This window comes from Gadus macrocephalus, chromosome 6 (genome assembly GCF_031168955.1).
Source record: "Gadus macrocephalus chromosome 6, ASM3116895v1".
In the NCBI taxonomy this organism is placed as follows: Eukaryota; Metazoa; Chordata; class Actinopteri; order Gadiformes; family Gadidae; genus Gadus; species Gadus macrocephalus.
Genome location: NC_082387.1, coordinates 19,639,468 through 19,667,021, shown reverse-complemented (window position 1 = coordinate 19,667,021; position 27,554 = coordinate 19,639,468). Strand labels below are relative to the sequence as shown.

The 27,554-nt window shown below is 47.5% G+C and overlaps 6 protein-coding genes across 11 annotated transcripts; 1 reads left to right on the top strand and 5 right to left on the bottom strand.

Annotated features, from left to right (window-relative positions):
• Positions 1-569: 569 nt before the first annotated feature.
• On the bottom strand, positions 570-2,814 carry spaw (southpaw). The gene is made up of 2 exons (XM_060054801.1): positions 1,215-2,814; positions 570-1,059 (listed from the first exon to the last, which is right to left on the bottom strand). Exons 1-2 carry the CDS (start codon positions 1,980-1,982, stop codon positions 907-909), a joined length of 921 nt encoding a protein of 306 aa, XP_059910784.1. The 5' UTR covers positions 1,983-2,814; the 3' UTR covers positions 570-906.
• Positions 2,815-3,342: 528 nt separating this feature from the next.
• Positions 3,343-7,075, bottom strand: LOC132459924 (deoxycytidine kinase 2-like). The gene is made up of 7 exons (XM_060054806.1): positions 6,699-7,075; positions 6,459-6,568; positions 6,187-6,383; positions 5,731-5,878; positions 5,001-5,116; positions 3,946-4,045; positions 3,343-3,744 (listed from the first exon to the last, which is right to left on the bottom strand). The coding sequence occupies exons 1-7, from the start codon at positions 6,898-6,900 to the stop codon at positions 3,718-3,720; spliced, it is 900 nt and encodes a 299-aa protein (XP_059910789.1). The 5' UTR covers positions 6,901-7,075; the 3' UTR covers positions 3,343-3,717.
• A 765-nt stretch (positions 7,076-7,840) lies between these two features.
• tcn2 (transcobalamin II) lies at positions 7,841-10,756 on the bottom strand. The gene is made up of 10 exons (XM_060054799.1): positions 10,577-10,756; positions 10,385-10,452; positions 9,885-10,062; positions 9,599-9,771; positions 9,295-9,450; positions 9,042-9,211; positions 8,785-8,956; positions 8,504-8,687; positions 8,305-8,423; positions 7,841-8,201 (listed from the first exon to the last, which is right to left on the bottom strand). Exons 2-10 carry the CDS (start codon positions 10,440-10,442, stop codon positions 8,140-8,142), a joined length of 1,272 nt encoding a protein of 423 aa, XP_059910782.1. The 5' UTR covers positions 10,443-10,452; positions 10,577-10,756; the 3' UTR covers positions 7,841-8,139.
• Positions 10,757-10,768: 12 nt separating this feature from the next.
• On the top strand, positions 10,769-13,807 carry ccdc117 (coiled-coil domain containing 117). Of its 4 annotated transcripts, none has more exons than XM_060054804.1 (6): positions 10,769-10,911; positions 11,318-11,486; positions 11,615-11,665; positions 11,810-12,067; positions 12,400-12,546; positions 12,864-13,807. In XM_060054804.1, the coding sequence occupies exons 2-6, from the start codon at positions 11,341-11,343 to the stop codon at positions 13,111-13,113; spliced, it is 852 nt and encodes a 283-aa protein (XP_059910787.1). In that variant the 5' UTR covers positions 10,769-10,911; positions 11,318-11,340; the 3' UTR covers positions 13,114-13,807. The 4 variants fall into 4 exon arrangements, with proteins under 4 accessions (XP_059910787.1, XP_059910788.1, XP_059910786.1 ...); XM_060054805.1 differs by having other exon boundaries at positions 10,886-11,020; XM_060054803.1 differs by lacking the exon at positions 10,769-10,911 and adding an exon at positions 10,936-11,134 and having other exon boundaries at positions 11,618-11,665.
• LOC132459919 (trichohyalin-like) lies at positions 13,369-18,180 on the bottom strand. Of its 3 annotated transcripts, XM_060054798.1 has the most exons (8): positions 18,005-18,180; positions 17,758-17,889; positions 17,227-17,459; positions 16,607-16,733; positions 16,446-16,529; positions 16,207-16,367; positions 14,953-15,019; positions 13,369-14,850 (listed from the first exon to the last, which is right to left on the bottom strand). In XM_060054798.1, the coding sequence occupies exons 1-8, from the start codon at positions 18,125-18,127 to the stop codon at positions 14,587-14,589; spliced, it is 1,191 nt and encodes a 396-aa protein (XP_059910781.1). In that variant the 5' UTR covers positions 18,128-18,180; the 3' UTR covers positions 13,369-14,586. The 3 variants fall into 3 exon arrangements, with proteins under 3 accessions (XP_059910781.1, XP_059910779.1, XP_059910780.1); XM_060054796.1 differs by having other exon boundaries at positions 13,369-15,019; XM_060054797.1 differs by having other exon boundaries at positions 13,369-15,019; positions 16,446-16,523.
• Positions 18,181-18,189: 9 nt separating this feature from the next.
• LOC132459119 (uncharacterized) lies at positions 18,190-25,997 on the bottom strand. Its single transcript, XM_060053496.1, has 19 exons — positions 25,309-25,997; positions 25,109-25,215; positions 24,750-24,804; positions 23,800-23,916; positions 22,949-23,599; positions 22,523-22,615; positions 22,370-22,438; positions 21,666-21,746; positions 21,289-21,358; positions 20,878-21,040; positions 20,705-20,797; positions 20,497-20,594; positions 20,039-20,150; positions 19,693-19,818; positions 19,255-19,368; positions 18,907-19,098; positions 18,574-18,669; positions 18,249-18,409; positions 18,190-18,211 (listed from the first exon to the last, which is right to left on the bottom strand). The coding sequence occupies exons 1-19, from the start codon at positions 25,370-25,372 to the stop codon at positions 18,190-18,192; spliced, it is 2,484 nt and encodes an 827-aa protein (XP_059909479.1). The 5' UTR covers positions 25,373-25,997.
• Between the last annotated feature and the right edge of the window lie 1,557 nt (positions 25,998-27,554).

Below are 27,554 nucleotides of genomic sequence, written 5' to 3'. Positions count from 1 at the left end.
TAACTACACCAAGTTAACTTATTTTGTAATTCAACTTTACCAAGGAAGTGTGTGCGTTCATATGTGTATTGGAGTCATAAGGCTAAGATGACCCCCCCCCCCCCCAGTAGCCGTGCGTTCGAAGTGTGCAGACATTTAATCTTCTCTCTGCCTTATGGCATTCTGCAGGAGCCTGGGCCTGACATCCCCCCCACCTCCCCACCATGACACCTCTGTTTCCTGCGTCCCCCCACCCCCCTAAAACAAACAAGGCTACTGTTCTTCAGCCTTCTCAACGATGACCTCGTGTTGGTTCCTCATGGCCGTTTGATCTCACCAAACACAGACCCCCTCCCTGTTGTCTAATGATGGGTCTGTGATGGCCCTCCTCAACCGAGATGTGGATTAGAGGTGAAGAGGGCAGATAAACGCTGACCTTCTCACAGCCATGACTGTTTCTTCACTAGATTTTCACAATGCAAGCTGCGTTGTCCAATTAAGTGTTTATTTTGTTTAAAGTGAGTTATTAAAATTATTCTACCATATGTTATATATAAATACATCTTAATAGAAGCAATACAAAAAAAGTATGATATTTGGTTTCATTTATTCATTTTTTATCCAATTGTTTGTACAAAAATATACATTCACACATATTATAAATATTACAAAAAATGACAGAGAGAAAACTGAAACAGTATGATATAGCACCCAGTTTTATATTTATATATTTATATATATCCTTTTTATTTACAAAGATGATCATGGTCGTTGCATTACATGAGTTTAATCTGCTGCTCATCAGCCTGAGGATCTCTTGAGGTCTCAGTGACAGCCACACCCCTTCACCATCATGTCCTCGTGGCGTTGGGGGTCTCAGTTACAGCCGCACCCCTCCTCCATCATGTTCTCGTGGCGTTGTGGGTCTCAGTGACAGCCACACTCCTCCACCATCATGTCCTCGTGGTGCCTAAGAACCACGTCGTCGTCCTCGTAGTACAGCATGGAGAGCGGGGCGAGGCGCGTGGCCACGCAGGACGGGCAGGACACGCGCTCAGGCTGGTGGAGCCGCAGGAGACTCTGTGACAGGACCAACATGTCAGCAACATGGACAACATGAGCCTCTGGGACAGGACCAACATGTCAGCATCATGGACAACATGAGGCTCTGGGACAGGACCAACATGTCCCAGCGACAGACAGACAGACATGGGTGTAGACGGCAGGAGGCTTACCTGCATGTAGGCGTGGTTGGTGGGCTGCAGGGATTCGTCCAGGGGCGTGGGGCACAACCCCTCACAGCGGTAGGCGTTGTAGCGCTTGGGGTGAACGATCCACTCGTCCCAGCCGATCTGCTCGAAGTCCACCATCATGTCCACCCTCCGGCACAGCGCCCCCCCGCCGGCCTCCTGGGGGGCCGCTGTCGCTGCCGCCTCGTGGTCCGCCAGGCGGATCCGGTCCATGCGGTTCCTCTTGTGGCGCCGGGCCTGCCCCCGGGCCACGCCCACGTACTTGGAGCGGTCCACGGCCCGCATTAGGCTGCGGACGCCGCTGCCCTCGGGGGGCGGCTGGTGGGTGGAGTAGACGACCATCATGACGCGGCCCGCGGCCGGGTGACGCTTATGCCCACGTCTCCCTCCTCGTGTTCCGCTGGCTTCTGCCTCCTCCTCCTCCTGGGCCCCACTCCCGTCCTCAGCCCCGGGGGGCAGGACCCCGGCTGAGGCCCCTCCGGGCCGGTCGCCCTGACGAAGCCAGAGCGTCAGCAGGGAGGTCACGTCGAACACCCTCCAGGAGGACTGCAGTGTGCTGTTGGGAGAGGCGACGAAGCTGCCCAGGTGGAGCCCCTCCCCCCGGGGACAGGGTCTGGAGAGGGGGCCCGCGGAGCAGCTCTGCCTGGGGGAGTGATAGACGTCCACGGTGACGCGGGGCGAGGCCGAGAACGCCGGCAGCCGGACACGGAGCTCCGCCGACTGCACCGGGTCACCGGCGGCGACCGAGGACATGTCAAAGGTGATGGTCCATCTGTCCCCCACCTGGAGGCAGCCTGGAACAAGACAGGAACGTGAATGGATGGTTCCGGCTGACTGTGCTTCCACCGTGGCGGCTCAAAGAACTCTTAATGTTAACCCTCCTTAACAAGTTAAATCGTTCTGCTCACATCCCACCTTAGCCTGGAGGAGCAGAGTTTTGAACCCTCAACCCGTCCAGTTGCCAGACCACTCCTTCTCCCTCCGGAGCTGTCACTTCTAGACAAGTGTGGACAAATGTCAGTCAGGGTGGTGGGAGGCTCAGGGCAGGATGTGTACTCAACCCCCCCACGCTAAGACGTCTGAGCAGCTAATACACACACCCTGTCACATAAAACAGGGATGGCCCTTCAAAGTGGAATAAGCACTTTGACGCTCGAGGGCAGCAGAGAGGAACGGGTCAGATAAGAGAGATAAGAGCTCAGAACTAAAGCAGGAGTGAAGGATGGAGAGGATCTGGGGTGAAACCCCCTGATCACGGACCAATGTGCCCCGAGTCCTCACTGCTCCATACAGAGGATCAAATGAAAGGATTCCAAGTAGCAATGTGTACGTCCAACTAATGAAAGCCGGGAGCAATGTCAAACAGTACACCCTTGCATAACACTGATACTACTATTTTAAGTAGTATGAAAATACCTATAAAAATAAAAAACATAAAGAAGCCAAACAAACATGAGCTCACCCTGTGCCATCAGACTCAGGACGGAGTCAGACTGGGAGGACGGCCGGTGGCGGCCGGTCCCCGGAGCGCCTCCAGCCCCGGGCGCCGCCGTGGGGTCCCCCGTCTGGAAGGAGCGGTACAGCTGCATCATGTACAGAGGGTACGGGACACGGCGGGATGACGAGAGGATCCCGGGTCCCGGGCTGGGGCTGGCGCGGTCGGGCCCCTGGGGCAGGGGGAGGGCTCCGGGGCAGAGGGCCAGGAGGGCTCCCGACAAACACAGTAACGCAACCTCCATCTCAGCAGAGACAAGAAGTGAACTAGGAGAAATAGGTCGAGTACTGAAGGAGTCTGGAGAGGCAGAGTGCTGCTGTTTCTCCAGGAGTCTGGGTGTGGAGTGGTGCTGTCAGCAGAGTGATCCCCAGACAGGCCTCTTTATAGGGGACAGCTGCCCTTTGATGACCCCCTGACCATCCCATCTGAAGGGCTCTGCTCCTCACAACAGATCAGAGGGGCGGATACAACATCTAGCCAAGGTCATTGTCCCGTCAAACCGGCTGCCTTCTGTATCCATTTTATTGGAGTACTGGATTCTTTGATTTATTTGATCATTTACATTTTTCATGAGGCAGATAAACTATTAAAAAAAATATGACATTCAAGAGGACCAATAATACAAATGTTTTATTGAAGGTTATTCACAGGATAATGGTTTTCTCCCTTGGGGTTCCAATGGTTTACTAGATTAAAAACGGTAACTTATTTTCCGTAACAATATTCTGCATTCAAATATAGTACAACCTTAGAAAAATCCTTTCTGTTGTCTTTCAAAAGTAAAAACTATTACATTCAGTGTTAAAAGCTGCTTCTACAGCAACTTTGGAGGTATGTATGGTCCCAAACGGTTTATAGCAAATAATACAAACAGCACATACTAAACAAGAAAACACATTTTCTATCAGATCCATGCCCTTAATGATGAGGTCTAAATGGTAACAACTGGTCCTTATTGGTATAGAGTGTAGTGGCTGGATCAGAAATCTTCTTTCATAACCCACTGAAGAAGTCCTTCACCTGTGTACCGAAAACCAGACAATCAGGATCTCAAAAGAGCACATTAACATAAAAGAATCTCGCTCAAATGAACTCAAAGGGAATAATGAATCATTGAATCATGTCTGTTCATGCAAAAGTCAGTTTAATGTAAGAACTTTTCAAACAGTATCGCCTGCTGGTTAAACAAGGAACTGAGATTTATGCACATAGATTACCTACCTTTACTATGAATTCATCTCTCACAGTTTGATCACTCAGAAACTCCACACTGGCATCCAATTCCAGTACTGGTACATGTTTTAACTTCTCAAAATGTAACCTAAAAGACAGAGACCAAACGCTATTAGATCATGAATATTTACGTTGTTATATCATCATTAGTTCTACTGGACATCAAGCACAATCAATGGTAAAGGCTGTGAGGGCAAAGGAGGACTTTAGCAGTTATGTGGTCTATATTCCCCACCTCTGATATTAGCAAAATAATGTTAGCTACAAGTACCTTAAGGGATTATGAATATTTAATGTTGTATTTATAACAAATGATCTATTACAATAACCAGAGTTTCCGCGAGTGCGTTGCATGCGCTCAACATCTAGTTGTAATCAAACCCATAGTAATAATGTGGAAACCCCAGTCGATAATCCAACAAATTTCGAGCGCATAATGTAATAAAATTTTGCCCATAATGTTACAACGTATAACATTTTGGTTCACCTATTAAGTAATGAAGCAAGCATAATCATTTTCTACCTATAAGCTGTTTTCACACTTTTTTGCCGCATTTGTAGATCAGGAGATTCTACATGAGGGTGATTCACACTTAATGCTTTATATGCCGACATCAATGTCGTTTAGACATCAGTAGAATCAACGGGGTTTAGGGGGCTGGGCTAGGGGCGGGATATGACATAGGGTCTAGTTCACAAGAGGCGGGATAATATGGCCGCTGTCACTGTAGTTTGTTTGATTTGACCATAGACAAAATGGAGGCAGAACGGGCAGAACTCGTCAAATGTCAGGATATGTTGTTCACACATACGGCCCATCAGGAGAATATCAGGACTTCAATTTGTCAATTTATGGGTAACAGGGGTAATTGACCCCAATCACTGCACACTCCCTGAGCCCCCCTCCTGCCCCCCACTCACTGCGTGCCCTGAGCCCCCCTCCGGCCCCCCACTCACTGCGTGCTGCGCTCCCTGAGCCCCCCTCCTGCCCCCCACTCACTGCGTGCTGCGCGCCCCGAGCCCCCCTCCGGCCCCCCACTCACTGCGTGGTGCGCTCCCTGAGCCACCTCTCGTGCTGCATGTGGAGCTTCTGCAGGTAGTCCAGCTCCACGCCGCCCTCCTCCGGCCGCCCGCGGCGCCCCAGACGCTCCATGCACTTCTGCGGTACGGAAAAGATATGACCGTCACATCCCAGGACTCGGGGAGCGGTCAGTGGAGTTAAACCCTCCATGTGCAGATTTTAACTAGAAGGATGAACCGTCTCAGCACTAGCTGCGAGCCTGAGGCAAAAAGTACTAGTAGTGCTCTGTCATCTCTGAATGGCGGTGTCAATGTGGGACACAAACTAGTGCCATTCTGCCGGCTGGGAGCCGAGTGGGAGATGATGAGATATGAAGCCGCAGCACATTGTTGTTAAAGGTGACATGTTATACCAGTGTGATTAGTAATAGGATGTGAATTAATTCATATGACATTATTGAAATGTCCAGGTCATTTTAAGCTATGAGATTGTTGAAATGTTACGTATTTAACAATAATATGTTTACATGTTGAACTTGTCTAGTGTCACGTCAACAATATTGTAGAATAGATTAGTGATAATATCTTCCCTCAAACAGATAATATAAAGATATATTTGAAATGTTATTGCTTTGTTTGGCAGAATACAAAGTTTTTCGTACTATTCAATTTAATTAACAACAGATGCAATTCTTAAAAATTACATTTTCAATTCATGAGTTGATATGTTGATGTATTGATATTGATATATACCTGAGGGGAGGCTTTGAGGTAGATGATGCCCTCGAGCTCCAACTGGGGGCCAAACTGCTCCACTAAGAAGGTGTGCCAGTCCTGGTAGACCGCCCACTCAGCTGGGTTTATACAGCCAAGTTCAAAACTGTTCAGGGCAAAGATGTACCTAGGAGGGGAAAGAGTCCATTAAGAAAACGTTTGGCAGAGAAGTGAACATTTTAATGGCATCAATAATCATACACAACATTGAAGAGGTCTGTTGTGTTCATTCATTAGTTACACAATACAACAAGGGTCATCAATTCCAGATGAAATAACATCAGTTATTGCAGTGATACGCATGAATTATGGTAATAGTAGTCTTGAGACAAACAGACATCACAAACTGTTTCTCCACTCTACTACCCATGACACAAGCAAGCAACCCCTGGTTTGTCCTATGACGACAACTGTGTGAAGTTTCCCTTTACGTACCGGTCACTGTAAACAGAGCGCTCAAACACCTGGACTGGGGTTCCCTTTGAGCTGAGCAGGTGGGGCGGTGGAGGCTGCAGCTGGGTCTTCATGCGGCTCATGCAGGAGTAGGTCTGGAAGGTGTAGGACCAGCGCTGGGGGTCTTCGTACATCATCTGGAGCAGGTTACCTACGGTCTGCTGGGGAGCCCCGGACCCCTGATGGTGACATGATGGCTGGTTAACTTGTAAATACGGGGATAGGGATTAACTGAAAATGGTTGGCAGATATACCTCGGAAGGTCTGCTTTCGATGCTTTGCCACTTGCTGACCGGTTCTTGAACGACCTCCCAGTCTGAGCTGGCGGACTGAAGCAGCTTGGCAAAGGTGGACTTTCCTACAGCTAGTCCGCAAAATATCAATCACACGGGAGCATTTACATATCATAAGGTATAGTATTTTAAATAACGTACATCCATTCTAAATTATGGGTTTGCCTTATGTTATGTTAGATAAATGTACATGAATTGTACCGATGTTGCCCTCGATAGACACTCTCCTGACCCGAGCTCTCCCATCTGGTCTCGGTCCTGGTCCGGTACTTTGAAGGCCTCTTGCTGGACCAGAGGAGCTCGGTCCTGGAGCAGCACTCATGCTCTTTAAAGCCAACGGATAATGGGTTAATTTGCCCACCGGGCGCAGAACTCTGCTAAATGATAAATATGAGGAAAACATTTCAAAAGGACTGTTTACATGACAGTTAGCCGTTAGCAATGTAAGCTATTTTTAAGGAAGGAAGACGAACATCACGAGAATCTTTCAACAAGTATTACTAATTATAACATGCGTCCAAAGCTCATGTTTGGACCATGATTATGACAGGAAGCTAATGAACCGGAACCACAACATGGCCCAGCAGGATGAGTCCGGAAGCACTCGTCCTGCTGGGCCGTGTTATGGAAAAATATTTTCTAAGTAAAATTCCCCTTTAGCGTTCGGTACTTATCATATATGTGCGGGAACAAATATAACCTTATATATATATTATAAATATCTCATGTGACTTTGTTAAATTTAAGCAACCAAGCGAAAGAACTATCACAATGGTATTTATATTATCTGTTGATTGTCAATACTACACATTGTCAATACTACACACATTAGTATTACTACACACATTTAAGCAACCAAGCGAAAGAACTGTCACAATGGTATTTATATTATCTGTTGATTGTCAATACTACACATTGTCAATACTACACACACTAAATTAAAGGTCTACCAAATAAAGTCCTTCATTCACCTTTATTGAAACCGCAGATCCGGAGCCTTGGAGGTCTGAGAGATCCAAGAGGTCTGGGATGTCTGAAGAGGTCCCATTATGTAGTACCAGGCATAATAATATATATAGATAAACATTTTACCCCAATGAAATGAATGCATGCAATTGTAAATATTAAAAATAATTTCACATTTGAGTGATTTGAAAACACGAGGATTTAAACCTGCAATGTTAAAGATTGAACCCATCCATACCAGTTAGTAGTCGGTAGAATTTCAAAATTCCACACTGTTGTATTCGATCTGACTGGTTGGGACTAGTTTTGCTCAGCAGGGAGGGGTGGGTGGGAGGGGCGAGGTGAGTGGGAGGGGCTCTGACAAAAAGGTAAACAAAGAGAGGGACTGGCTGGCCAGCATTTTTTATTTGAAGTTTATAGTTAGTCTAAAATCACATTTCCATACATTGCTTTTCAACATATGATGGCAGCAGCATGACTCAACATGCCTTCAGTTATAATGTTCATCTTCTTCATTCCTGTTATATTGCTATGAAAATATTACACTTTAGACATAGATACATACAGAAAAATAAATCGAAATCCCTTTGAAAGTTGTTGAAGTAGACTTTGAATGATCCAAATCCCTCCATGGCAGAACTTGAAGAATTTGTTGCTTTCATAGTCAGGTTTGACCTTAGTACTCATTGTTTCTGATGATGATCACATGAGGCCTCTGGATCTTAAAGTCATTGATACCTAGCAGAACAAACAAGGCACACATTACATCCAAGTTGGGAAAGTTAGACCAGTTATTGTGTTGGTGAGGTGAGCCGTAAGACGATCGCAAAACTTATCTTACCCTCAGAGAGAGGGACACCATCGGAGAGGAGGAGCCAGGCTCTGCGATCGCTCTGCCTGGCATGCTCTCCGTTCACGTTGCTCAAGAAGGGCCCCCACTGGGTCGGCTGCACCTCGAATCTACAGCCAACAGAAAAGGGGCGGTTTGTAGCGGTGGACCCTAAACATTCCAACAGTCTTCATGCTAGACCTGGACTCACGTGAAAGCAGTGTTCTCCGCCTGGAGCAGTTCCAGAGCGTACAGTAACGAGGCCCCCATCGGCACATGCACGGTGTAGGTTTGGATCTGTTGGTCGGATTTCACCACCTCCACAAACACTTCCGCCTTTTGGGTCGGCAACGGAACCAAATCCACCTCCACCGCCGGCTCCAGCACCAGATTATCTACAATCCAACCAAGCGGCCATTGAATAAGAACACGAGCTAGGTCATTAAAACACAAGCTTCCATTCACTATGTGGTCGACTCAGGGATCCTTTACTCTTCTCGTTCTGGCAGTTGATGTTCTTGAGGTCCAGGTAGGATTTGGTCTGCAGGCCGATCAGCGCTGAGGCAAGGGCCCTGGGGTTCTGATACGTGCCTCTCTGGGCGTCCGCGCTCAACCTCAACAGGGTGGAAGACAAATCCTTCTGGCTGCCCATGGCTACCAGAGCCTAGAAAGCAGCACACACACTGGTTTTACTGGCACTGTGTGTGTGAATAGAGGCATGACTTAATAAGAGGAATAGAGGCGGTTACCATGACGGCTATTGGCGTGCTGTACTGGTTCCCGATATGAAAGTCTGGTCTAGTTGTCTCCAGCCTGGCCTTGATCTTACTGATGGCCCTATCCAGAGCAGCAGCGTGGTGAGGGTAGAAACCTGCGTTCTTCTCACAGCCGAGGGCCATCCCCGCCATAGCAAGTGTGTCTGGGGAGGGATGGGATAGAGTGCCGTGGTAAAGGGGCCGTAGTTACTGGTTAGCGTCACGCTCGTCAGAACTGTGATCTCACCAGTTGAGCCCTCCAGTCCCGCATCAGAAAGGGAGCCGCGTTGAACAGCCGCCATGAGATGAGAGGTGAGATGGCCGTTGACCCGGACGCCGGCCAAGCACAGTGCCAGAATCCCTCCAGAGAAGTCGAAGTAGTTGCTTAAAGGCTTCGCACTGTCTGCACGAAACAATGAGAGAAAATAACAAATAAAGCCACTGTGAATTGAAATAAATTACATCATTTTGGATAGAAACGGTCTTCCTTGTGTGATGATTGTTTTACGTTGAAATGTATTTTGTATAATTGATAGACAGCAGGAACTTACGTTCAATACTCTCTTTCTCTTTATGCATTTGTCTCTTGAGGTGAGTGATCAAGGAGGCGCTGCTTTGGTCGTTGACAGTGAAGGTGACCGAGTTTGCGTCGGTGCAGGAGGCCAACAGACACATGGTGTACTGAGACAGCAGCCCCACCACCGGCTTCCTTTGAGAGAGAGAGCTATGCGGAGAACATCTCTCAGTCACCCACTGCACTGCAAATCATACCAAGATCTGACAAAATCCATACGTTTGCAGTTCTACTTCAACCTTAAAAGGAAGAATCCGGCCTACCGTTGAATATCATTGTGCAAATCCGTGGTTATTCTATTGAGGTAGTTGGTCTCGATGGCGTGGTTGTGGTCACTTGACAGCCGTAACGCAAGGAAAATAGTGGGAATGGGCAAACCCTGCGCCGTCTGAGCAGACCGCAGCAGCTGCTTGTTAAGGGACTCGGTTACCAAGTCGCTCCCTGAAAACAAAACGTAACGATGTTGCCAATAGATAAGGTACAAAAGACACGTGAATCACTCATTCAGAGAACATTGCATAACAGAAGAGAAACTCGCTGCCTCAGCAGTCACATGCCCCGAGAGGACAAGGAAAGAGCGATGACTATGATAACAATAATCCGAATAATAAATAGCATGGGGATGTCAGTAAACATGCATTTATCTTTGTACTTTTGAGGGATTCGGTGTAAAACAAACATCTTGATTAGACTAAATTGAATCAACAAATGGTTAGACCAGGAACTTTTTTCTCCAAAGAACAGACAGTGCATGATTACTTACCGCATGTTTTAAAAGAAACAAAGGCCAATATTCCTGTAAGAACGACCAAACCCTGCATGTTGGAGACCCTGAAAAGAAAAGTGTCATTAGGACGGATCCCTGAGCGCTTCAGACACAATTTACAAAATGTGATGAATACAACTGTCCCGTGTGTAACAGTGTTATATCAGCCCTGCTATCCCTCCGCCTTACCTGGTTGGGAGAACGACTCCACAGTGCAGTGAGGATGGGAAGTCTCAGACCAGTTTAGTTTAGCTGTCACGTGACTGTTGTTTGAGATAAATGCCTTTTGGTGACATGACACTTAATTGAGCTACGTCATTGCAGACCACATGACCAAAGGCATGATCAGATCTGCTGTCTTCCCTCCTCCTCTCGCAGCTCAGCTTCCCTGTTCAGTAGATGAACTACATTTCCCAGAAATCCCTGCGGTGCAGCGTTAACTTCAGCAGCTTGACGACTTTCTACGGCGACTTCCTCAGCTCTGTAAACTGCGAAAGTGTTTACACGTCGCTCACATAGTTTAGGTTTGTATCTTCTCGTCTTGTAGCGATATTTCCTCTATTGATTCTAAAGGTTGTCGATGTCTTCTAATGAGTGTTAATGTGGAGCTGGAGCGCTGAGGGGCGGGTCAGCATGAGTCTGTGTTGACTTCTAATGCTGCTCATATTCTACTATTACATCTGGAGTTTATAGATATCAACATACCATTACACGTCGTTATGACTTATGAATCACTGGGCCGCCCGGGTGCGTAGTGGTGTACTGTTACTGTTGCTCTGTCCTCGTATTGTCCTGATGGTCCACATTAGCCGCACTCTGACACCATGTCAATACATGTCAATGTGTTGAACATCCAACCTGATGTTGATGTTAGGTTTATAACCTAGCCCGAACGTTGATCTGATTAATGTTGACTCTCTTATCTTACAGTGTTTACTTCGTGTCGGGTCGTCATGCACCATTCTGGTCCAAAGAGCAATGAGCTGGGGGTCCTGCCGGCGATGGATCAGTTCTCCGGCCTCGTCAGCCTTCCTGAGATCATCTTTGACTTCAGTCATCCAAGTTCCTCTGGTCATCAGAGAGGACCACCGTCCAACAGGTAAGGATACCTAGCTTCTGCTTCTCAGGAAGGGGCCACCCGTCTCTCAGATTTGTCAACATATTAGCTTAATAAACACATTTTATACGTTTTGTGATTCGTTGACTCATTCCCGTTTTTTTGTCCAGAAGCTGGGAGAGACGATGTCTCCGGAAGCACAGGAAGAGAAATGATGATAAGTGCGTCTACTCTGTTTGAGAATGTGGTCGATCTGCCTCGATAGAGATGAGATACAAGAATAGATGTTACTTGAAGTTCTATATGATTTTTGAGATGGTCAAACTACCATCCTTAGCCAGTAAACTAAACCTCCTGTCCTCCAGTGAGTACGTGGCCAAGAGGAGGAAGTTGGTGGAGGAGGGAGCGGCCCTCTCAGAAAGCTCCAGCCCAGCGGATATCTGCTCCGGCTGGACCCCAGCGAGCAGCTGCCCTTCTCTGTCAGCGCCAGCAGCCAGTCCCCCTCCTCCCCTCCAGGAGGGGGTCTTTCCCCAGAACCCCCCAGCCCCGGGCCGTCTGGAGGCGGAGGGCTCCTGTATGGAGGTGGACGCAGCACAGAGGAGGCTCAGAGAGATCGAGGACAGGTGGGCAGCGCGACGCCGTCTGGTTTGGCTCCGGATGGAGGTGCTACTGACTGTCCTTAGTCTTTCCACCAACCAGACGATATTGATATGATATTCAGAGTGTGTCCTGCTGCCTCTGTGCTGGGGCCAGGAGTGTCTTGCATTCAGTAGACTTGATGTGTGTCAATCAGACACTCAGACAGCTTGAACCTGGTAGAGAACTACAGCTCGGCTTGGCTTGGCTTGCAACATATTTGCAAATAAGTTGCAAACCAAGCAACTCCTCTAATAAAATAATGAATAAATGCATTATTTCATCATGACTTTTAAGCGTTGATCGCTTTGTTCTTCAGAATAACGCTGGAGGATGACGATGACGACGAAGACTTGGACGTGGAGCCGTTTCCTAGACGTCCGGTGCTGGTGATGTCAGAGAGTTTGAGGCAGGGCCTCCAACGGGGAATGAGTGACATCCTGCCGCACAAGGTGGCCCAGTCTGTGTAAGTCCTCCTCTAACGGTGCACCTATCACACCCCACGCAACTGAACATTGTTACAAAATCCTGGTCTTCTACACGGGGCAGTGTTCACAATGTGATATTGTACAATTGGAGATTTTTGAATGATTTCATGTACTACTTGTAGGCTAGTAAGTGTGATTATGTATAATACAAGCTAGAACATCTGCTAATAGACTAGGAACCATAATCACGGCTTTCCCATGCAGAGGTCCCCCTCCCAAGATGGAACCGGTAGGGGTCCAAGGAACAGACCCAGGTTCTTTACAGTGGTCCTGTAATGTAGTGCTTCTGATACAGGAACCATTCCTGCATGGAGCTGGTGTTGTGGCGCCCGCCGGACGACGCACTGTCCCGGAGGCTGAAGGACTCCCTGCAGAGGCAGCAGCGCAAGAATCAGACGGCCAGCCGACAGCCCCCGCCCCCCTGCCCTTCTCCTGGTCCCCCCAGCGCCCCTCCCGTGGTCCGCCCAGCTCCCGCAGCCCCCTACCGCCCTCCGTACAGTTTCCCCGAGGCAGACCCCTCTGGAGAAGAGGACATGGAGCTGTGACCCTCCCCCGGGAAGCCGTTCCGGGCGAGGGCAGGAAAGACTGCAGAACCACAGCCGACCCTTAGAACTCCTGAACTCCTTACTGTCCAGCAATGACCCTGAAAGGCGTCTCAGTTTGGTGTTCCTGGTCCAGCCGCCCGTGAAGCAGGTCACTTTGTGGCCGTGTTTCGCTCTTTGATGTCTGCTCTTATGAAATCGCTTCAGAGACGTCTCAAAACTCTAGAAACCTTCGCGGAACCGATTTCCTTTGTTTCACAGTCTAGTGGGCTCAGTCGATGCACTTTGATACAGCTTCAAATACTCGTTTTGCCAAAGCCTAGACAGCCTAGCACACTTAAATACTAGCTTGGATGTTCAATCCTTTCGATCTTTGACTTAATCTGTTTGTGATCAGCCTTTGAGCGTATCCACATAGTTGGTAGTTCCTCTCCCCTTTCGCTGGAGCATGGCCGCCTGAGTTGTGTGTTGGAGATGTCATGTGAAAGTGTTCTAGAGTTTGAGGATTGAATGAGCGTCTTTCACCCAGCCTCCACCGATTTGATGACATTGCGTTTTGGAAAGTGTTTTATGATTTGAATGTATACTTTTATGTATTTGGCATAAACCCTGGTTAAGGGTAATAACCAGTCATTGAGTGTCACTTTATATACATGTTTCAATTTAAATAAAATCGGTTATATTATTTATTATTAAATATTGCATTTTGCCCCCTTATACAAATATCACCACAACACTGGTAGTTAAACGGGGTTTCTCCTTTAAGGTAAAATGAGGAGCATCAGGCATGAAGCCTGATGCTTCATACCCGTAGTTCACCCTGGGCAGTGAAACGATAAAGTGCTGATGTATGGAAGGAAGAACCCAGTCACCCCGCACTGGGTCACTCTGACCCTGAGCTGTTCTTAGTACGGGACACGTGTCACCATAACGCCTCGTAAAGCTCTGCTTTAAGTAGTGAAGCTGCTCCATGTTAACGGCACACCTTGGATGGACCTGTGCTCAACGAACACACACACACACATAATGAGGATCTGTGAGCGTGTACGTACGCTCACACTGATCCTCATTGGAGAGCTTCCCTTTCGGGTCCATTTAATGAGCTGACTGTTCTCATGGGTATTGGAGATGGACTTTATTCGGTTCCTAGTCAACGTACTGCTGAGCTGACGGTTTACATCTGAACACCTTATGCAGCCATTGCCCTTCAAGTTCACACATCGACGCAACCAACTCTTCCTCAGAGAATTCAAAGATGGTTGCTCGAAATGAACCAGCAACCTTTCAGTCCCCAAATGAGCAGCTCATCCCTCTGCGCTATGAACTCATAAATCCTAATATGGCTAATAGTCGTCCATTTAACATGAATGTGATGTCTTTTTGCAATGTTTCACACATTTTCTTTAATAAGGTAAAAAAAAAAGATACCAACGTGTCATCACAGGATAGTAAACTGAATGTCAGACTAGTAAGACCTCAGCTTACTAAGGGACAGGCGGTCCGAGTCCTCTCAACCGGGGGCCGTACCGTCTCTAGGTAGGACCCCAAAAGGTCGCTGCCCTGCCTGGGCGGAGCGGGGGAGGGGCCGCTCTGGCCCTCGGCGCGGAGCTCTCGGATCCGGCTCCGGAGGTGGTGAAGGATCCTCAGGGAGGCGGGGTCAGAGGCTGGGCGGGGGGGGGACCCGGGTGCGTGGCAGGAGGGGTCTGCCACCAGCCGATGTCCCCCAGAGTCGCCCGACGCCTGATGGGAGGAAGCGAGGACCAGAGTAGAGTTTACCGTTCTCCTCGTGAACACAGGAGGTAGAGAGGAAGACGAGGATGACTCATAGAGCTTCAGTCCCACCTCGCCCGCCAGGCTCGTCGCTCCATCAGGCCTCCTGGGCTCCCTCTCTTGGCTCCTACCGACCCGTCTGGATAAATACACAAAGAACCGAATGCCTCATCTTGCAGAGCGGAAAACTGGAGGAGAAAGGCTTTGAAACTCAGTTATAACTCAGGAATAGGTTAGTTTCTAGGCACAAATAACGGGCTAGCACATTGACATTAAGCTATCACAGCATATTGAACCTTTTGTGTATCGAGTGTTGCTATAAATAGTATAGTAGATTTTATTTGGACATGGACATGACAATGTCATTGGACGAACCAGATGCATTGTTTACAGTGTATTAGCATAAATGCTAGTTTACAACACCTGTCCACAGGAAATAACCAAAACATCGCAGAGGGACGTATCTACTTCACACCTACTGAATATCTTGTCAGGGAAATGTCAAAAAGTATCTGAAATATACATCTCAAATTCAGCTTATAAACTCAATCTTGGAAATATTTGTAGGGGTGTGGACAGCGCTTTGACTGGCTCTGAAGAGGCCCTTCCACAAAGCATGAAACAGGTCAGTACTCAGGGACAGTAACAAGTGACTACCTCACCTAAGGAGCCAGCAGGACTCTAGACTCTAGACTCTACCCATTCAATCTACCTATAGGAATAGAAGGAAACTGATATAAATATAGTGACATTGCAATGGACTTCATGGAACATCCTTATCTTACCTTTTTTACCCTTAATACCAAAATAAGAAGTACATTACAGGTATTTATTGTCCATCCCTTTACTTTAAACACGTCTTTGTCATGTTTTACAACACGGCAATGACACTAAAATAATATGAGTGAATTCCTCTCTGGTCACCTCCCATCAGGTGACAGCAATCAGAGGTTAGACTGCAGAAACTATAAAACGTGGGTTACTGTTTGATTAATTTATAGGCATGCTGATCCCAGGATACCTGCCAAGTTAACTAGCGGTTCCCTGCACTTGTAAAATGGCAAATTGAAAGCAGAACAGAATTTTTTTTTTTTTTAAAGTACAGAAGCTTTTTGTAGCCTTCTCCTGAATTCCAGGCCATTATGTAGGAAAAAACTTAATTCAAAGTAACTATTCTTCAAAGTAATTTCAGAATTAAATAAGACACTTAATATTTCAAGAAAGAACGAGGGGTAGAAGGTAAAAGAGGGCAAAATGAGAAGAACGCCAATGATCTGCCAACATGTGACCTGGTGGAGGACGCCAGGACTCAGTGGAGCGTCTTACCTCTCCCCCTCAGCTGGGAGCTTCTCCTCAGACCCGGTCAGGCTCTTCAACCGGCCCCTGCTGCTCTTGACCTGCCTCACCTCCTGGTCTGTGGCCTGCCGTTGCCTTCGTAGGGAGGCCCCGGGCCCCCGCCTCACGCTGCTCAACTCCTCCACGTGCTCCTGCCCCGACAACAACACGTGTTGACCGACACATGTTCCATGTGGAGGAATATATTCTATCAAATGATACTCTCCTACCTGAATGAGACGCTCCTTCAGTGAATGCAAGGCCTGCTGTTTCTCCATCTCCATCTTCTCCCTCTGGATACACAACTCCTGCTCCTGGATAAACACCCTCACATTGTAACTTATATACTGATTTCACACCGTAAGACCTACTGCAGTTACAGTCAGCACACCTGGGCGTGCTTCAGTCTGGAAGCGTTCTGTTTCTGAGACTGCAGCTCCTGGTGAAGATGGTGGATGAAGTTCTGTGACTGCACCCTCAGATCGTGCAGGTACTGGCAGGCCTGGGCTGCAGTAGGACTGAAGACACCTCAACCTCAGAAACACTTCCACCAGGGGGTTTGAGTTTTCAGAAGCCAATGTGAGCGCAATGTAGTCCCGGTAGCTTGTTGACATCGTCACGGGCGAAGCCCTCCTTTAATAAGGTGTCTCCAAAGCTTGGTTCAGATAGAAGTGACATGTTCATAAAGCAATAGTTTGACACAAAGTCAGTGCATGTAAACCTAATAAAAACGTTGAATTGTATAGACATCTAAAGGTTCTGATATTTCTATCCCCCACAAAGGGGACATGACGTTAGTACCAACAAAGTACCCGTACAACCTGTACTACCCGTAGTACCAGTATGTGTAGGTATGGTTTCCCAAGCCTTCTAATGGACAAGCATGCTTATGGTTTGCAGGCTAATGGTTTATGCCAATATAATATGAATGCATTTCTATGAAACTGGCAAAGGCCTAAGTGCAACTTAAAATACAACATCGATATATGGACTTAGGGGCAGAGGAGGCACCTCTGAGGGAGCTGCGGGGGCTCTCCTCTGGATCCTCCCTGGTCCACCTGGAGGCAGAGCTGCTGGCCCTCGGCCACCAGCCCCTGGGTGACCTCTCTCAGCTGCTGCTCCAGCGTGGCTGTGGTCCTCTGGTGGCTCTCCTCCCTCTCACCCATCTCCCGGCGCAGTCGCTCAGCCTCCCGCTGCGCCAGCTGGCCTGTCTCCTCCAGCCTTCGCAGCTTCACGGCAAGCTCCTGGCAGCACAACTCATCAATTCACCTCAGTTCGAGCAGGTCGGGGAGAGCGGAGCTGTCATGTGTTGGCGTAACCACACAGCATCGCCTCAGAGCGTTGATTCAAATATAAATCTTGATTTGTAAACAACTTTTACCTTAGAAACCACCTCATGGTTCTATGGGGAAAAAAATGCCATTCTTTTGATCCATCTCTAACGTCAGGTTAGAGATGGATTATATTCCCGGCTCCTTATCTTTGCACTGTGGCCAAACTCACGAACAGCCCTGTAGAGGGCGTGTGGATGGTGTTCTGCACCTGCTCCATGTGTCTGCGTTGTCGCTGTAGCTCGGCACGGCGCTCCTCCGTTAGCGAGCTGTGTAGCATGGCTAGCGCCGCGTCCTGCTCTCTCTTCTGAAAACAGCACGCTCCCTCCAGCTCCTCTACCTTCTACATAACCAACAAGAGGAACCAACCATTTATTTAATATCAACGGTGAGAAAAACAACTGCATTCTGTTCCATGGAAACATCATTGCTGAGGGCCTGATGGAGACCCGTCTTACAGTCTGCAGCTCGGCCGCGCGTTTCTGAAGAGCCTGAGAGTTCTTCCTCTCCTCCTCAAGGTTACGCCTGGCTACCTCCAGCGCCTCCTGGTTCCTCTCCTGCAGCTGCTGCAGGACAGCCATGTTCTCCTTCTCCACCTCCGAAGCCTTCTGGACCTGAGGGTTCACACACACATACATACACGTCAGGAAGAGAGTCTGTTGTACCTGGATGATGGTATGATGGTACAACGAGTATCCCCACCATGAGAGGAAAAGATGAACGGAAAGATGCATGGATGGATTGTAAATGAATATACTAGCCTTCTCTTTGGCTTCAGCATGCATCTGCTCTTCCCGTTTCTTCCCAGTCTCTTCCTGCTGGTGCAAAGCCCCCCTCAGCCCCCTGGCCACGCCCTCTCTCAGCTAGGACACAACAGGCCTCAGGTTAAGGGACTCACAGTCTGGTCCAAATGGGAACCACAGGGAGTCTGCCAATCGTCACCATTTCTTCCATATGACATAAGGATTGTAGCTCATTCTTATTATACTGTTTCAAAAGTGGACAAAAGAGAAGAAAACAAAGACACCTTCAGGGAGGTTTGAGCAGACTCCAGCTGCCGTGTGAACACCTCAGCCTGTTCCCTCAAAGCGAGGTCTTTCTCTTCTGCCACCATCTTGCCTACCTGGAGAGAATAACAGAGGCAGCGTGGAGTCACCCTTCAGAGTATCAATATTATTGACATTCTCAATATCACTATTATTTCCGTCTCTAACTATGACTCCAGTTTCAATACCAATCTGTTCATTCATATTTATTTTTTTCCATTGGTCCATCGATTCACCTTCCACTTATTTGATTAGAATTGTATTATGTGCAACAACTCCACCAGATTTCTACCTGCATCCGGCTTGTGATATACCTTGCAGTGCTGGAGTGTCATTGTTTGGAGCTCCCCCTGTAGGCTGTTTCTGGCAGCACGCAGAGCCTCCTGCACTTCCTGGGCGCAAATTATCTGAAGGTCCTTTTGGGCTACAATCTTCTCCAGGGAGCCCAGCCTCTCCTTACACTCAACCAGCTGGCCCCGCAGCCCCCCGGACCCCCGCTGCAGAGCCTTGGGGAGTGAGTGAGTGAGTGAGTGAGGGAGAGAAGGGAGGTCAGGTTATTATGGGATGTTTATTTTAAAAGAAAAAGCAGCAAATTAACATTGTTCAGCAATCTGTACCCGAGCTCCTAACACACACACAGTACACTTTGATTAAGTTCCTACCACCACAAGCTCCTGTTTCTGCCTCTGTTCCTCCTCTAGAGCCTCAATCCTGGACCTCAGCAGGCCCTGCTCCTCTCTGGCCCTCTGGAGCTCTTCCTCAGCCTCATCCAACCGCTGAACACAACCATGAGCATTCAACCCGTCATCACCCAGAGACATGTTAGAACCATCAATAGAACCATCGTTAGAACCATCATTAGGACCATCAGCACCGGAGACACGTTAGAACCATCAGATACACTTTAGAACCATCAGATTCACGTTAGAACCATCATCACCCAGCTAGACGTTAAACGTTAAATAAAAGACACATATTATGCCCCTCATGATCCAGATACAACACCCTCTAGAGACACATTCAAAGGTGTGAAAGTGTTAATGATGAGCTAGTGAACCTCACAGAGCGCTACATACATGTAGTGTAGTTCGTGCTGTTACCTCCTGCATGGAGTCCAGCTTGTCCCGAGAGCGTTGCTTCTCTGCAAACAGTTGGGCTTTGGTGGAGTCCAGCTGGCGCTCCACCTCCAGCCTCTCCAAGATGGACACCACCAAACCTGGCGCTTTCTAAAGCACCAACACACAATCACATTTTCTCAGTTCATGTATTTAATTTAGATTTTGATTCAATGTTTTGTCTCAAAAAAGTGAGAAGATCAGGGAGAAATAGATAGACACACAGAATGACCAATAATATAGTATTTATATTGACAATACAACATTAAAGAACACTATAAAAGACGGCCTGACTGTCAGTAGGACACGAGGGAAGGGGGCAGCATGATACCGTCTCTGCGTGGCAGCCATCTTGGGTCATTCTGCGCAGATTTCCAGGCTCCTCCTCCATGTCCCCGATTGGCTGGAGACAGGACTCGCTCCTCAGGCCACACAGCTGAAGACTACCACACATCCCACCTTTACTCAGGAAGACATTTCATCACAACTCATCTTCACTTCAGTCTTTCTATTCATCAAATAATAACTATCACAAACAAATATCAAATTAGCACCAAATAAGACAGCCCTAGAGAAAAGATGATGATCAAATAAATGGTCCAAACTAACCAGTTATTTAGATAAAAATCTCTTCCACTTACACCTCACTTCACAGTCCCCGGTTTAACCCCGGGGAGTTCCTACATCTGAGAACATCATGAGGACAGTTCTCCCCGTGTGTGGTTGCATAAGAACAGTTCTCCTGTGGGTTGTTGCATAAGAGCAGTTCTCCAGTGTGTTGCTGTGTACCTGTGCTTTCTTTCCCTCAGACGGCTGTCCAGTTTCTGTCCCTCCAACTCCATCTGTGCTGTCTCGGTACAAATCTGGGCCAGCTCCTGCAAAGCATGCTGGGATAGGACAACACTGCCATGAACTCCACAGGAGGGATTCTGAATGTACTATTCCGTCAGCGTTACTGTTCCCACCACAGGAGATCGTGCTGTGTTCGGATCTGTACCTTTGTTTTCTGCTGAGCGTCAGAGATGGAAGACTCTGACTCACGCAGCGCTTCTCTTCTCAGCTCCAGTTTCCCCTCCTCTGTTTCACACTTCTAGAGCACAAAGTACACATGAGTTCTTTACTGTAGTCAGAATCTACAGTTCTGATAGAGATGGACTGGGGGGTTCTCACATGGCGGAGAGTCCTGAGAACATCCTCCATCCAGGACCCATCGCATTTCATCTGCTCCAACTGGACTTCTAGGGTCATCTTAAGCTGGTTCTTACTCCTGCGGCTGCAGTGCCCTTCGTCTGTGTCCTCATCACCCTCATCCCCACCTGTAGACTGCCCGTACCTGGGACATGGCAGGATACATGGACAGAGATGTGTGTGTGTGACGCAGGGGTCCGACTACACACCTACCCAGTCCAACTCCAAGGCGGATTAGCCAAGCCTGGTCCCTGCCGCGCGTCTTCAGCCCAACGTGCGGCAGGACCTCATGATGCAGTAAAAGCCTAATTCAACATGGTGACCGTCGTGAAGACCAGGATGTCACGTAGTCCTGATAGACTGATGACCCACAGAGACCAGGTCTAGGATTACCTGGGGGTGGCTCTCCTAGTCTGCCTTGCACGGCGGAAAGCTGAACCTCCGTCACCTCCTTTTCCGGGAGCTGAAGAGTTTGGGAGTAAATTATGGAAAAGGTGTGATGGAGAGGGAGCTCTTTAGTGTGGAACAGAGGAGGAATGGTTTCCGACTCTCCAAGCCGGTTGACCCCGGACATGTTCTGATGATTGAGTAGTGATTAGCCAAGCCTTTGTTATCATGTTCAACCGTGTCTCTGAAATTACCAAATGTCTGCCGGGTCACATAAGCACACGAGGCCCTCTCATAGTCTCGAGGTATTAACAGCTTGTGGTTTAGTAGACACAAGGTCTGTTGAGTAAGGTGTATGTTATCTACATGGTATCTACACATACCTGGTGTGGGTGTGTGGTCATCACTTCGGTCGCTGCAGTAGCCCTCCGTGTTCTGAATGGACGGCATGAACGACGGCCATCCTGAGGGATCAAAGCAATGATATCCACTCATCTTCTATCTCCTTCTACTTGTAATGACATCGGATTTAAACAGTAATGTGTATTGAGGTCCAAGCTAAAATGATGGAGATCCAGGGACAGATATACTCCGTAACCTTGCACAGTAGCGGCCTCTCAGGGCCAGAGTTAGTACTAAGTACGAGTACAAGGAGCTTGGCTCACTGGCTATTGGCACCACAGTGATGTTGACACAATATTTAACATGAACAGCTACAAACAAAACAACATTGATTCAAAAGCATCCATGTCGTCAGGTCAGAGAGATATTTGGCATTAGTTATGATACTAATAAAACAAATTGGTTTTCCACTTGAGTGATATTTGGTCAAGTGGAAAACCTTTTTAGGCCGGCCACGACCATATTAGGACATTTCCTCTCATATTATTTGTCGGCCAAGGTTGAATTGTATTGAACACACCCCGGGCAGAGTCGTTGATGGCTTTTACTCCATAGGCATTTAGTATCTCTCGTACATTTGACCTACAACTCGACTGTTATAAAAGTGGCATTCCTGGAGTAATCGATTAAAGGTTTTAAAGGTATGGAGGTTCATCCTTTGTGCTCCGGGCTCAGGTGGTCCTACCTGTCCTGCTGCAGAGGGTCTGAGGGAACGGCGGAGGGCAGACGGAGTCAGACCCCCACATCGCTCCACCTCATGAGGAAGAAGCAAACTAGCGTTAAGGAAGAACAGGGAACAGGAAAGTGTGATGGCTCAGCACCGTAGCAGATCAGTTACCTGCCAGACCTCTGGGCTCAGGACAAGGCCCCTTGTTCCACCGTCCTCTGCTCTCAGGGTGGGCGGCCTTGTGGCTGCATGGTGGGACCGGGGCTGGAGGAACAGAGGTCCCTGTTTCATTGATCCATCATACCTCACACATGAGTTGGTTCAAAACATTACTTGCTAACGGTTAGCAACCTATATTTAACCCATTTTGAAATACTGAAATTACTCTATTATTGCAAATGTTTTCCTCAAAAGAGCCAGAGAGAGAGACAGAGCCCTGGGGATAGTGGTACACACAACGGACTGATGAGATAGTACAGGTCTTTAAAACAAGCAGCCTACATATTCTGAGATGCTGAGACAACTGGCTATCCTACCCTGGTCTGGAGGACAGAGGCCAGAGGTTAGCCTCCATCTGCTGCTGAAGGGCTATCCTACCCTGGGTGTCTGGAGTCGACAGTCCGGACCGGCTGCTGATGTAATCGCAGGTCTTCTGGGAACCTCGCTGTCTCTGTCCGGCTTTAATTTCCCCGCTTCCTTGTCTTTCTTCCGTCCGATGACCATCACAAGAGTGGCGTTCCTCAGAACTCGACATGTTGTCCCGGCCGTGGGTCTGGGGTGGCTGTGGCTGAGGAAGAGGAGGATGACGAAGAACACGTGCACCCCTACCGCCCCCCAGGGGGAACCCTGTTGGTCCGCCCCTGGTCACGTCCACCACGTCTCCCTGCTCCCGGACCCCCTGGGAGGGGCCTCCTGCCCACCAGCCCTCCTCCCCCTCCACACTCTCTCCGTCCCCCTCCTCCTCCTTCCCCTGGAGGCCCACCCTCTCCTCTGGGGAGCAACGGAGGAGGTCCTCGGTGCAGAGGCTGTCCGGCTGTAGAGGAGGAGGAGCAGGAGTCCTTCCTACTCCTGCAGCAACAAAGGGGTCCCCTAGCAGGCGGCCCAGCCTCCAAAGGCACTGCTCTCTGCGGGACTCCGCCCCTTCCTCCTCCTCCTCCTGCTCCCTGCTCCTACAGGCCCGTCCAGGCTGCGCTCCCCTCTGGAGGGGGCATGGGGGGGCTCCCTGAGAGACGTCCGGCCTCGTCTTTCCTTTAGGTCCGGGGGGGGGATATTTATTTGAGGGGATTAGTGTAATGACTGTGTTTGGATGACATTACGGTACAGAGTGCACCTATAGAAGCTAAAGCTAAAGCCTTTTATGTGGTATTTGGTTACCTTTGGCTCTTCCCACTGAGTTATTATAAAGGAATCTGGTTTAATGTGCTATTCACGGTTGGTAGGTTAGTTACCTGGGGCCGGTCCCTTGGCCTCGCGGGGCCCAGGCTGCAGACAGGATATCGGGGGGCTGGTGGTTGGTGTTCCAAGGCCGGTGTCTCTGCTCCCTGAGCGCCGCCGGCTGAAAGGAGCTTCACAGGTGAACCAATGTGTTAATCATGTTTGATACGTGTTAATCATGTTTGATACGTGGTAATCATGTTTTAGAAGTGTTAATCATGTTTGATACGTGTTAATCATGTTTGATACGTGTTGATCATGCTTGATACGTATTGATCATGTTGATACGTGTTGATCATGTTAATTCATGTTAGGAATGTTTTATGCTTGTTAATCATGTTTGACACGTGTTAATCATGTTGTATACGTGTTAATCATCTTTGATACGTGTGTATTGGTTGGAAATACATTTGATACGTGTTAATGTAAATGGACGGACTGCATTTATATAGCGCTTTTCTGACCATTGGCCACCCAAAGCGCTTTACAATATTGCCTCACATTCACCATTCACGCACACATTCATGTACCGACTGTGGAGTCAGCCATGCAAGGCGACAGCCAGCTCGTCGGGCGCAGTTAGGGTTATGTGCCTTGCTCAAGGACACCTTGACACTGGATCGAACCAGCAACCTTCAGGTTACCAGCGAACCCGCTCTACCTCCTGAGCTACTGCCACCCTATGAGCTACTGCCGCCCTTAATCCTTTTTGATACGTGTTCATATGTTGATGTGTTTATCATGTTGATGCATGTTCCACAGGTCATTAGGCTCTTCTCCTTGCTGTAATTGTTGCTGCTATTTCCCTCTTCAGTGTATTTGTCTTTTGTCCGGATGTTTCTTATTGGTGGGGGCGGGTCAACCTGAACCAACCCCAAACAGGGACAACATGAGCGGTTCTTTCCTCAAGGGAACTCAAGGCTCCTTTCGGTTTGGGGTTGAAAACACTTAATTTGTGGCATACCTTCATCACAGCCACTGAGACCTCCTGAACTCTCCTGTTTTTTCTGATTCTGCACCTTCACACAAACATTCAACAGCAGTTGGTGAGTCTAACAATATCATTATTTTGCATTACTTTTTGTTTCAGTACGATTTGGTTATTTTGTTTGTGAAATAAATCCTGATATATTGTGTATGACATGGTACATGCAAGTTGTGTAATTGAAGGTTGTTTGGTACAATAGCTCAGAAATAACATATAACTATTATAAATGTGCCAAACTGTTCAGAAAAGATCTTAAGACTCGAAACCCTCCAATCTATGAACAAAATGAAGATAACTATCGACCCACCTTCTGTGATTTATGTTCCCGAACTGACCTGAAGTCGACTCAGTTGAACATCTATCGAGTCCATCAGCAGGTCACAGGGGTCAAGTCTCAGCGGAAGAGGATTCAGGTCCAACATGCTTCTGTTGTCCTCCCCATCTGTGGGTGATGAGCACATTAGCTCCTCCTCCAAGCATCCAGACAATATGCACAATATCAAGAATGTTGAAATGTATGAAAGAAGTTCCTGACCAGTAAAGAGAAGCTCATCTGTATCATCTGCATCCCCTGATCCTGTATAGCTCTCCTCCGCCATGCTGTAGAAATATAAACATCTCCAGGCACAGCAGCCATGGATACTATGTCCTACTACTGTCTACTGAGGACAATTGGACCGGTTTCAGACCCGGGAGGGCGGGGTTCATGCTGCCCAGTAACCATAGAAACCAAAACCGTTTATGGCTGAGCTGAGGACCTGGCTAACTAGTAGAAGAGACAATGCATTCCTCTCTGCTGCGCAACGTCTCCCAGTTACTTTACTCCAGTCTCGGCATAATGCAATATACATAATATTCATATATACTCACAAAACCATATAAGAGTGTAGTTTAGTAGGTAGCCTGGTAAAAATGGATATCGAGTAGGCTAACCGACCTGTAGGCGTATTTTAAAAATAAATAAATCTAGATGTTTTGTTTTGGTGTTTTTGAAGGCATCTTTAAATAGTTAAGATTAGTTAAATAGTTAGGCTAGTTAAATATGTAAGGTTAGTTAAATAGTTAATGTGAAATAACAAACTGCTTTGTTTGAGAAACAGATGCGGACAGCGAGGAGGACAAGGTCTCTGCACACTTTCAAAGTCTCTTTCCGTTTCGAAAATTATTAACATTTAAGTCATCATAGTTAAGTATTAACCGGGAAATATTGATGTGTCAAGTGACTGAAGCCTACTTACTTACTGACTTACTTCCAGCGGACTGCGACGCGTTGAAGTGTGAACTTGAAGCGTCATGTGAGCTTCTGGAGTGACTCGAGAAGCAGCTTGGAGGAGAGTGTCAGCAAACAGCAGACAATAAAACAGCAGACAATAAAACACTGGAACACCGAAACACTAAACCCTAAACACTACCGCCGATCCCTGGAGACCAGCCAGCCGGCCCATGGGGAGGTGGGTTTTCGGCACGAGCCCCAAATCGATAGATTTCGCGAAGCTTATATTTCAAAGGCTCAACCAAAAACCACAGACTAACTTACTGTTACCATATTGAAATTACTTTTATGATGTGGGCTTATATGTGAGAATATACTGTTGATGAATGCAAAAGCTAGTTTAACGATTTACCCCTGAGAAAAGAATGTAGGCAAATACAAGCAACACAGAAATCAGATAAGAAAAACCAGGACAGACATGCAATGTGAACACTAAGAACTTTATTATCTTTTCTTTATCATTGCGTCTTTCTTTCTTATAAGACCATTTTAAATGACTATAAAGTAATGAAGAAATGCACAATTGAAACAAAAAAAAAAAGAATAAAACTATCTTCAGTTAAACCCAAACACACCATCAGACCCTGCTGTCCAACCCTTCCTCATCATCCACAAACCAAGGCCACTGGTCCAGAGTCAGAAAGAGCTGGTTTTAGTTTAAATCAAGGCATGGAAAATATCTATCCTCATACAGCTATAGCCTACTTTATTAGAACCAGTAGCGTAGAATAAAACTAAATGTATAGGCCACAGGCCAGAACCCAACCAGCTCATTGGCATGGTAATTAATATATGAATAATGGCACCCATGAGAGAGAGAGAGAGAGAGAGAGAGAGAGAGAGAGAGAGAGAGAGAGAGAGAGAGAGAGAGAGAGAGAGAGAGAGAGAGAGAGAGAGAGAGAGAGAGAGAGAGAGAGAGAGAGAGAGAGAGAGAGAGAGAGAGAGAGAGAGAGAATAGAAAACAAACAATCATTGGAAGTGAAAGCTTAAGCAAGTTAAAACCCTGTCGGGAGCCAGTGGAGAGCGTTCTTGTCCACAATTCAACCCTCTTGGTTTCCTTCATTATTCCCCAACTATTGGTGTGTAAGCAGCAGCGGCCACATCCCAACATCGCAATTATTGCTTCAGCTTAAAGAGAGTATGCAGGCATTCACCGGCAGCTCGTCAACAGCCAACCAGAGGTCGCTGTGGAGGATATATTGGACAAATGAACAAAGATCTTGCCATTTAAAATCACAGATATAAAAATCATCTATGTCAACTCAATATCTAATTCAATCGTTAGTGATGCTCATGTTCAACAAACTACACATCAACCTTAATTCCATGTTAATCTGCCAAAGTAAAAACCTCTGTTGTGGAAAAAAATAAGACCTTATTGTGATATATTTCTCATGTGTGTGCAAATTACAGTAAGGACAAAGTCAGTTGATAGAAATGATTTAAAGATGTAAACCAAAGCTAATAAAGTCTATATACTTATGGAAATATGAGTTGTTTTGTTCGAG

What these genes read in the sequence shown, in the direction of transcription:
- spaw (XM_060054801.1), bottom strand. Translation starts at nt 1,982, where the DNA reads ATGTCCTCGGTCGCCGCCGGTGACCCGGTGCAGTCGGCGGAGCTCCGT. An exon ending in CCAACCACGCCTACATGCAG is followed by an intron (nt 1,060 to 1,214) that starts GTAAGCCTCCTG and finishes GTCCTGTCACAG; the next exon opens with AGTCTCCTGCGGCTCCACCA.
- LOC132459924 (XM_060054806.1), bottom strand. Translation starts at nt 6,900, where the DNA reads ATGTTTTCCTCATATTTATCATTTAGCAGAGTTCTGCGCCCGGTGGGC. An exon ending in TCGAAAGCAGACCTTCCGAG is followed by an intron (nt 6,384 to 6,458) that starts GTATATCTGCCA and finishes TGTCACCATCAG; the next exon opens with GGGTCCGGGGCTCCCCAGCA. An exon ending in CGCTCTGTTTACAGTGACCG is followed by an intron (nt 5,879 to 6,186) that starts GTACGTAAAGGG and finishes TTCCCCTCCTAG; the next exon opens with GTACATCTTTGCCCTGAACA.
- tcn2 (XM_060054799.1), bottom strand. Translation starts at nt 10,442, where the DNA reads ATGCAGGGTTTGGTCGTTCTTACAGGAATATTGGCCTTTGTTTCTTTT. An exon ending in TGTTTCTTTTAAAACATGCG is followed by an intron (nt 10,063 to 10,384) that starts GTAAGTAATCAT and finishes TTTTGTTTTCAG; the next exon opens with GGAGCGACTTGGTAACCGAG. An exon ending in CAACTGCCAGAACGAGAAGA is followed by an intron (nt 8,688 to 8,784) that starts GTAAAGGATCCC and finishes GTTGGATTGTAG; the next exon opens with ATAATCTGGTGCTGGAGCCG.
- ccdc117 (XM_060054802.1), top strand. Translation starts at nt 11,107, where the DNA reads ATGACTTATGAATCACTGGGCCGCCCGG. An exon ending in TGAATCACTGGGCCGCCCGG is followed by an intron (nt 11,135 to 11,317) that starts GTGCGTAGTGGT and finishes CTTATCTTACAG; the next exon opens with TGTTTACTTCGTGTCGGGTC. An exon ending in AGAGGACCACCGTCCAACAG is followed by an intron (nt 11,487 to 11,614) that starts GTAAGGATACCT and finishes TTTTTTGTCCAG; the next exon opens with AAGCTGGGAGAGACGATGTC.
- LOC132459919 (XM_060054796.1), bottom strand. Translation starts at nt 18,127, where the DNA reads ATGGCTGTCCTGCAGCAGCTGCAGGAGAGGAACCAGGAGGCGCTGGAG. An exon ending in CCCCCGCAGCTCCCTCAGAG is followed by an intron (nt 16,734 to 17,226) that starts GTGCCTCCTCTG and finishes AGGTGTCTTCAG; the next exon opens with TCCTACTGCAGCCCAGGCCT. An exon ending in CCAGACTGAAGCACGCCCAG is followed by an intron (nt 16,530 to 16,606) that starts GTGTGCTGACTG and finishes GTGTTTATCCAG; the next exon opens with GAGCAGGAGTTGTGTATCCA.
- LOC132459119 (XM_060053496.1), bottom strand. Translation starts at nt 25,372, where the DNA reads ATGGCGGAGGAGAGCTATACAGGATCAGGGGATGCAGATGATACAGAT. An exon ending in AGATGAGCTTCTCTTTACTG is followed by an intron (nt 25,216 to 25,308) that starts GTCAGGAACTTC and finishes CATCACCCACAG; the next exon opens with ATGGGGAGGACAACAGAAGC. An exon ending in ACGCTCAGCAGAAAACAAAG is followed by an intron (nt 20,595 to 20,704) that starts GTACAGATCCGA and finishes GTCCTATCCCAG; the next exon opens with CATGCTTTGCAGGAGCTGGC.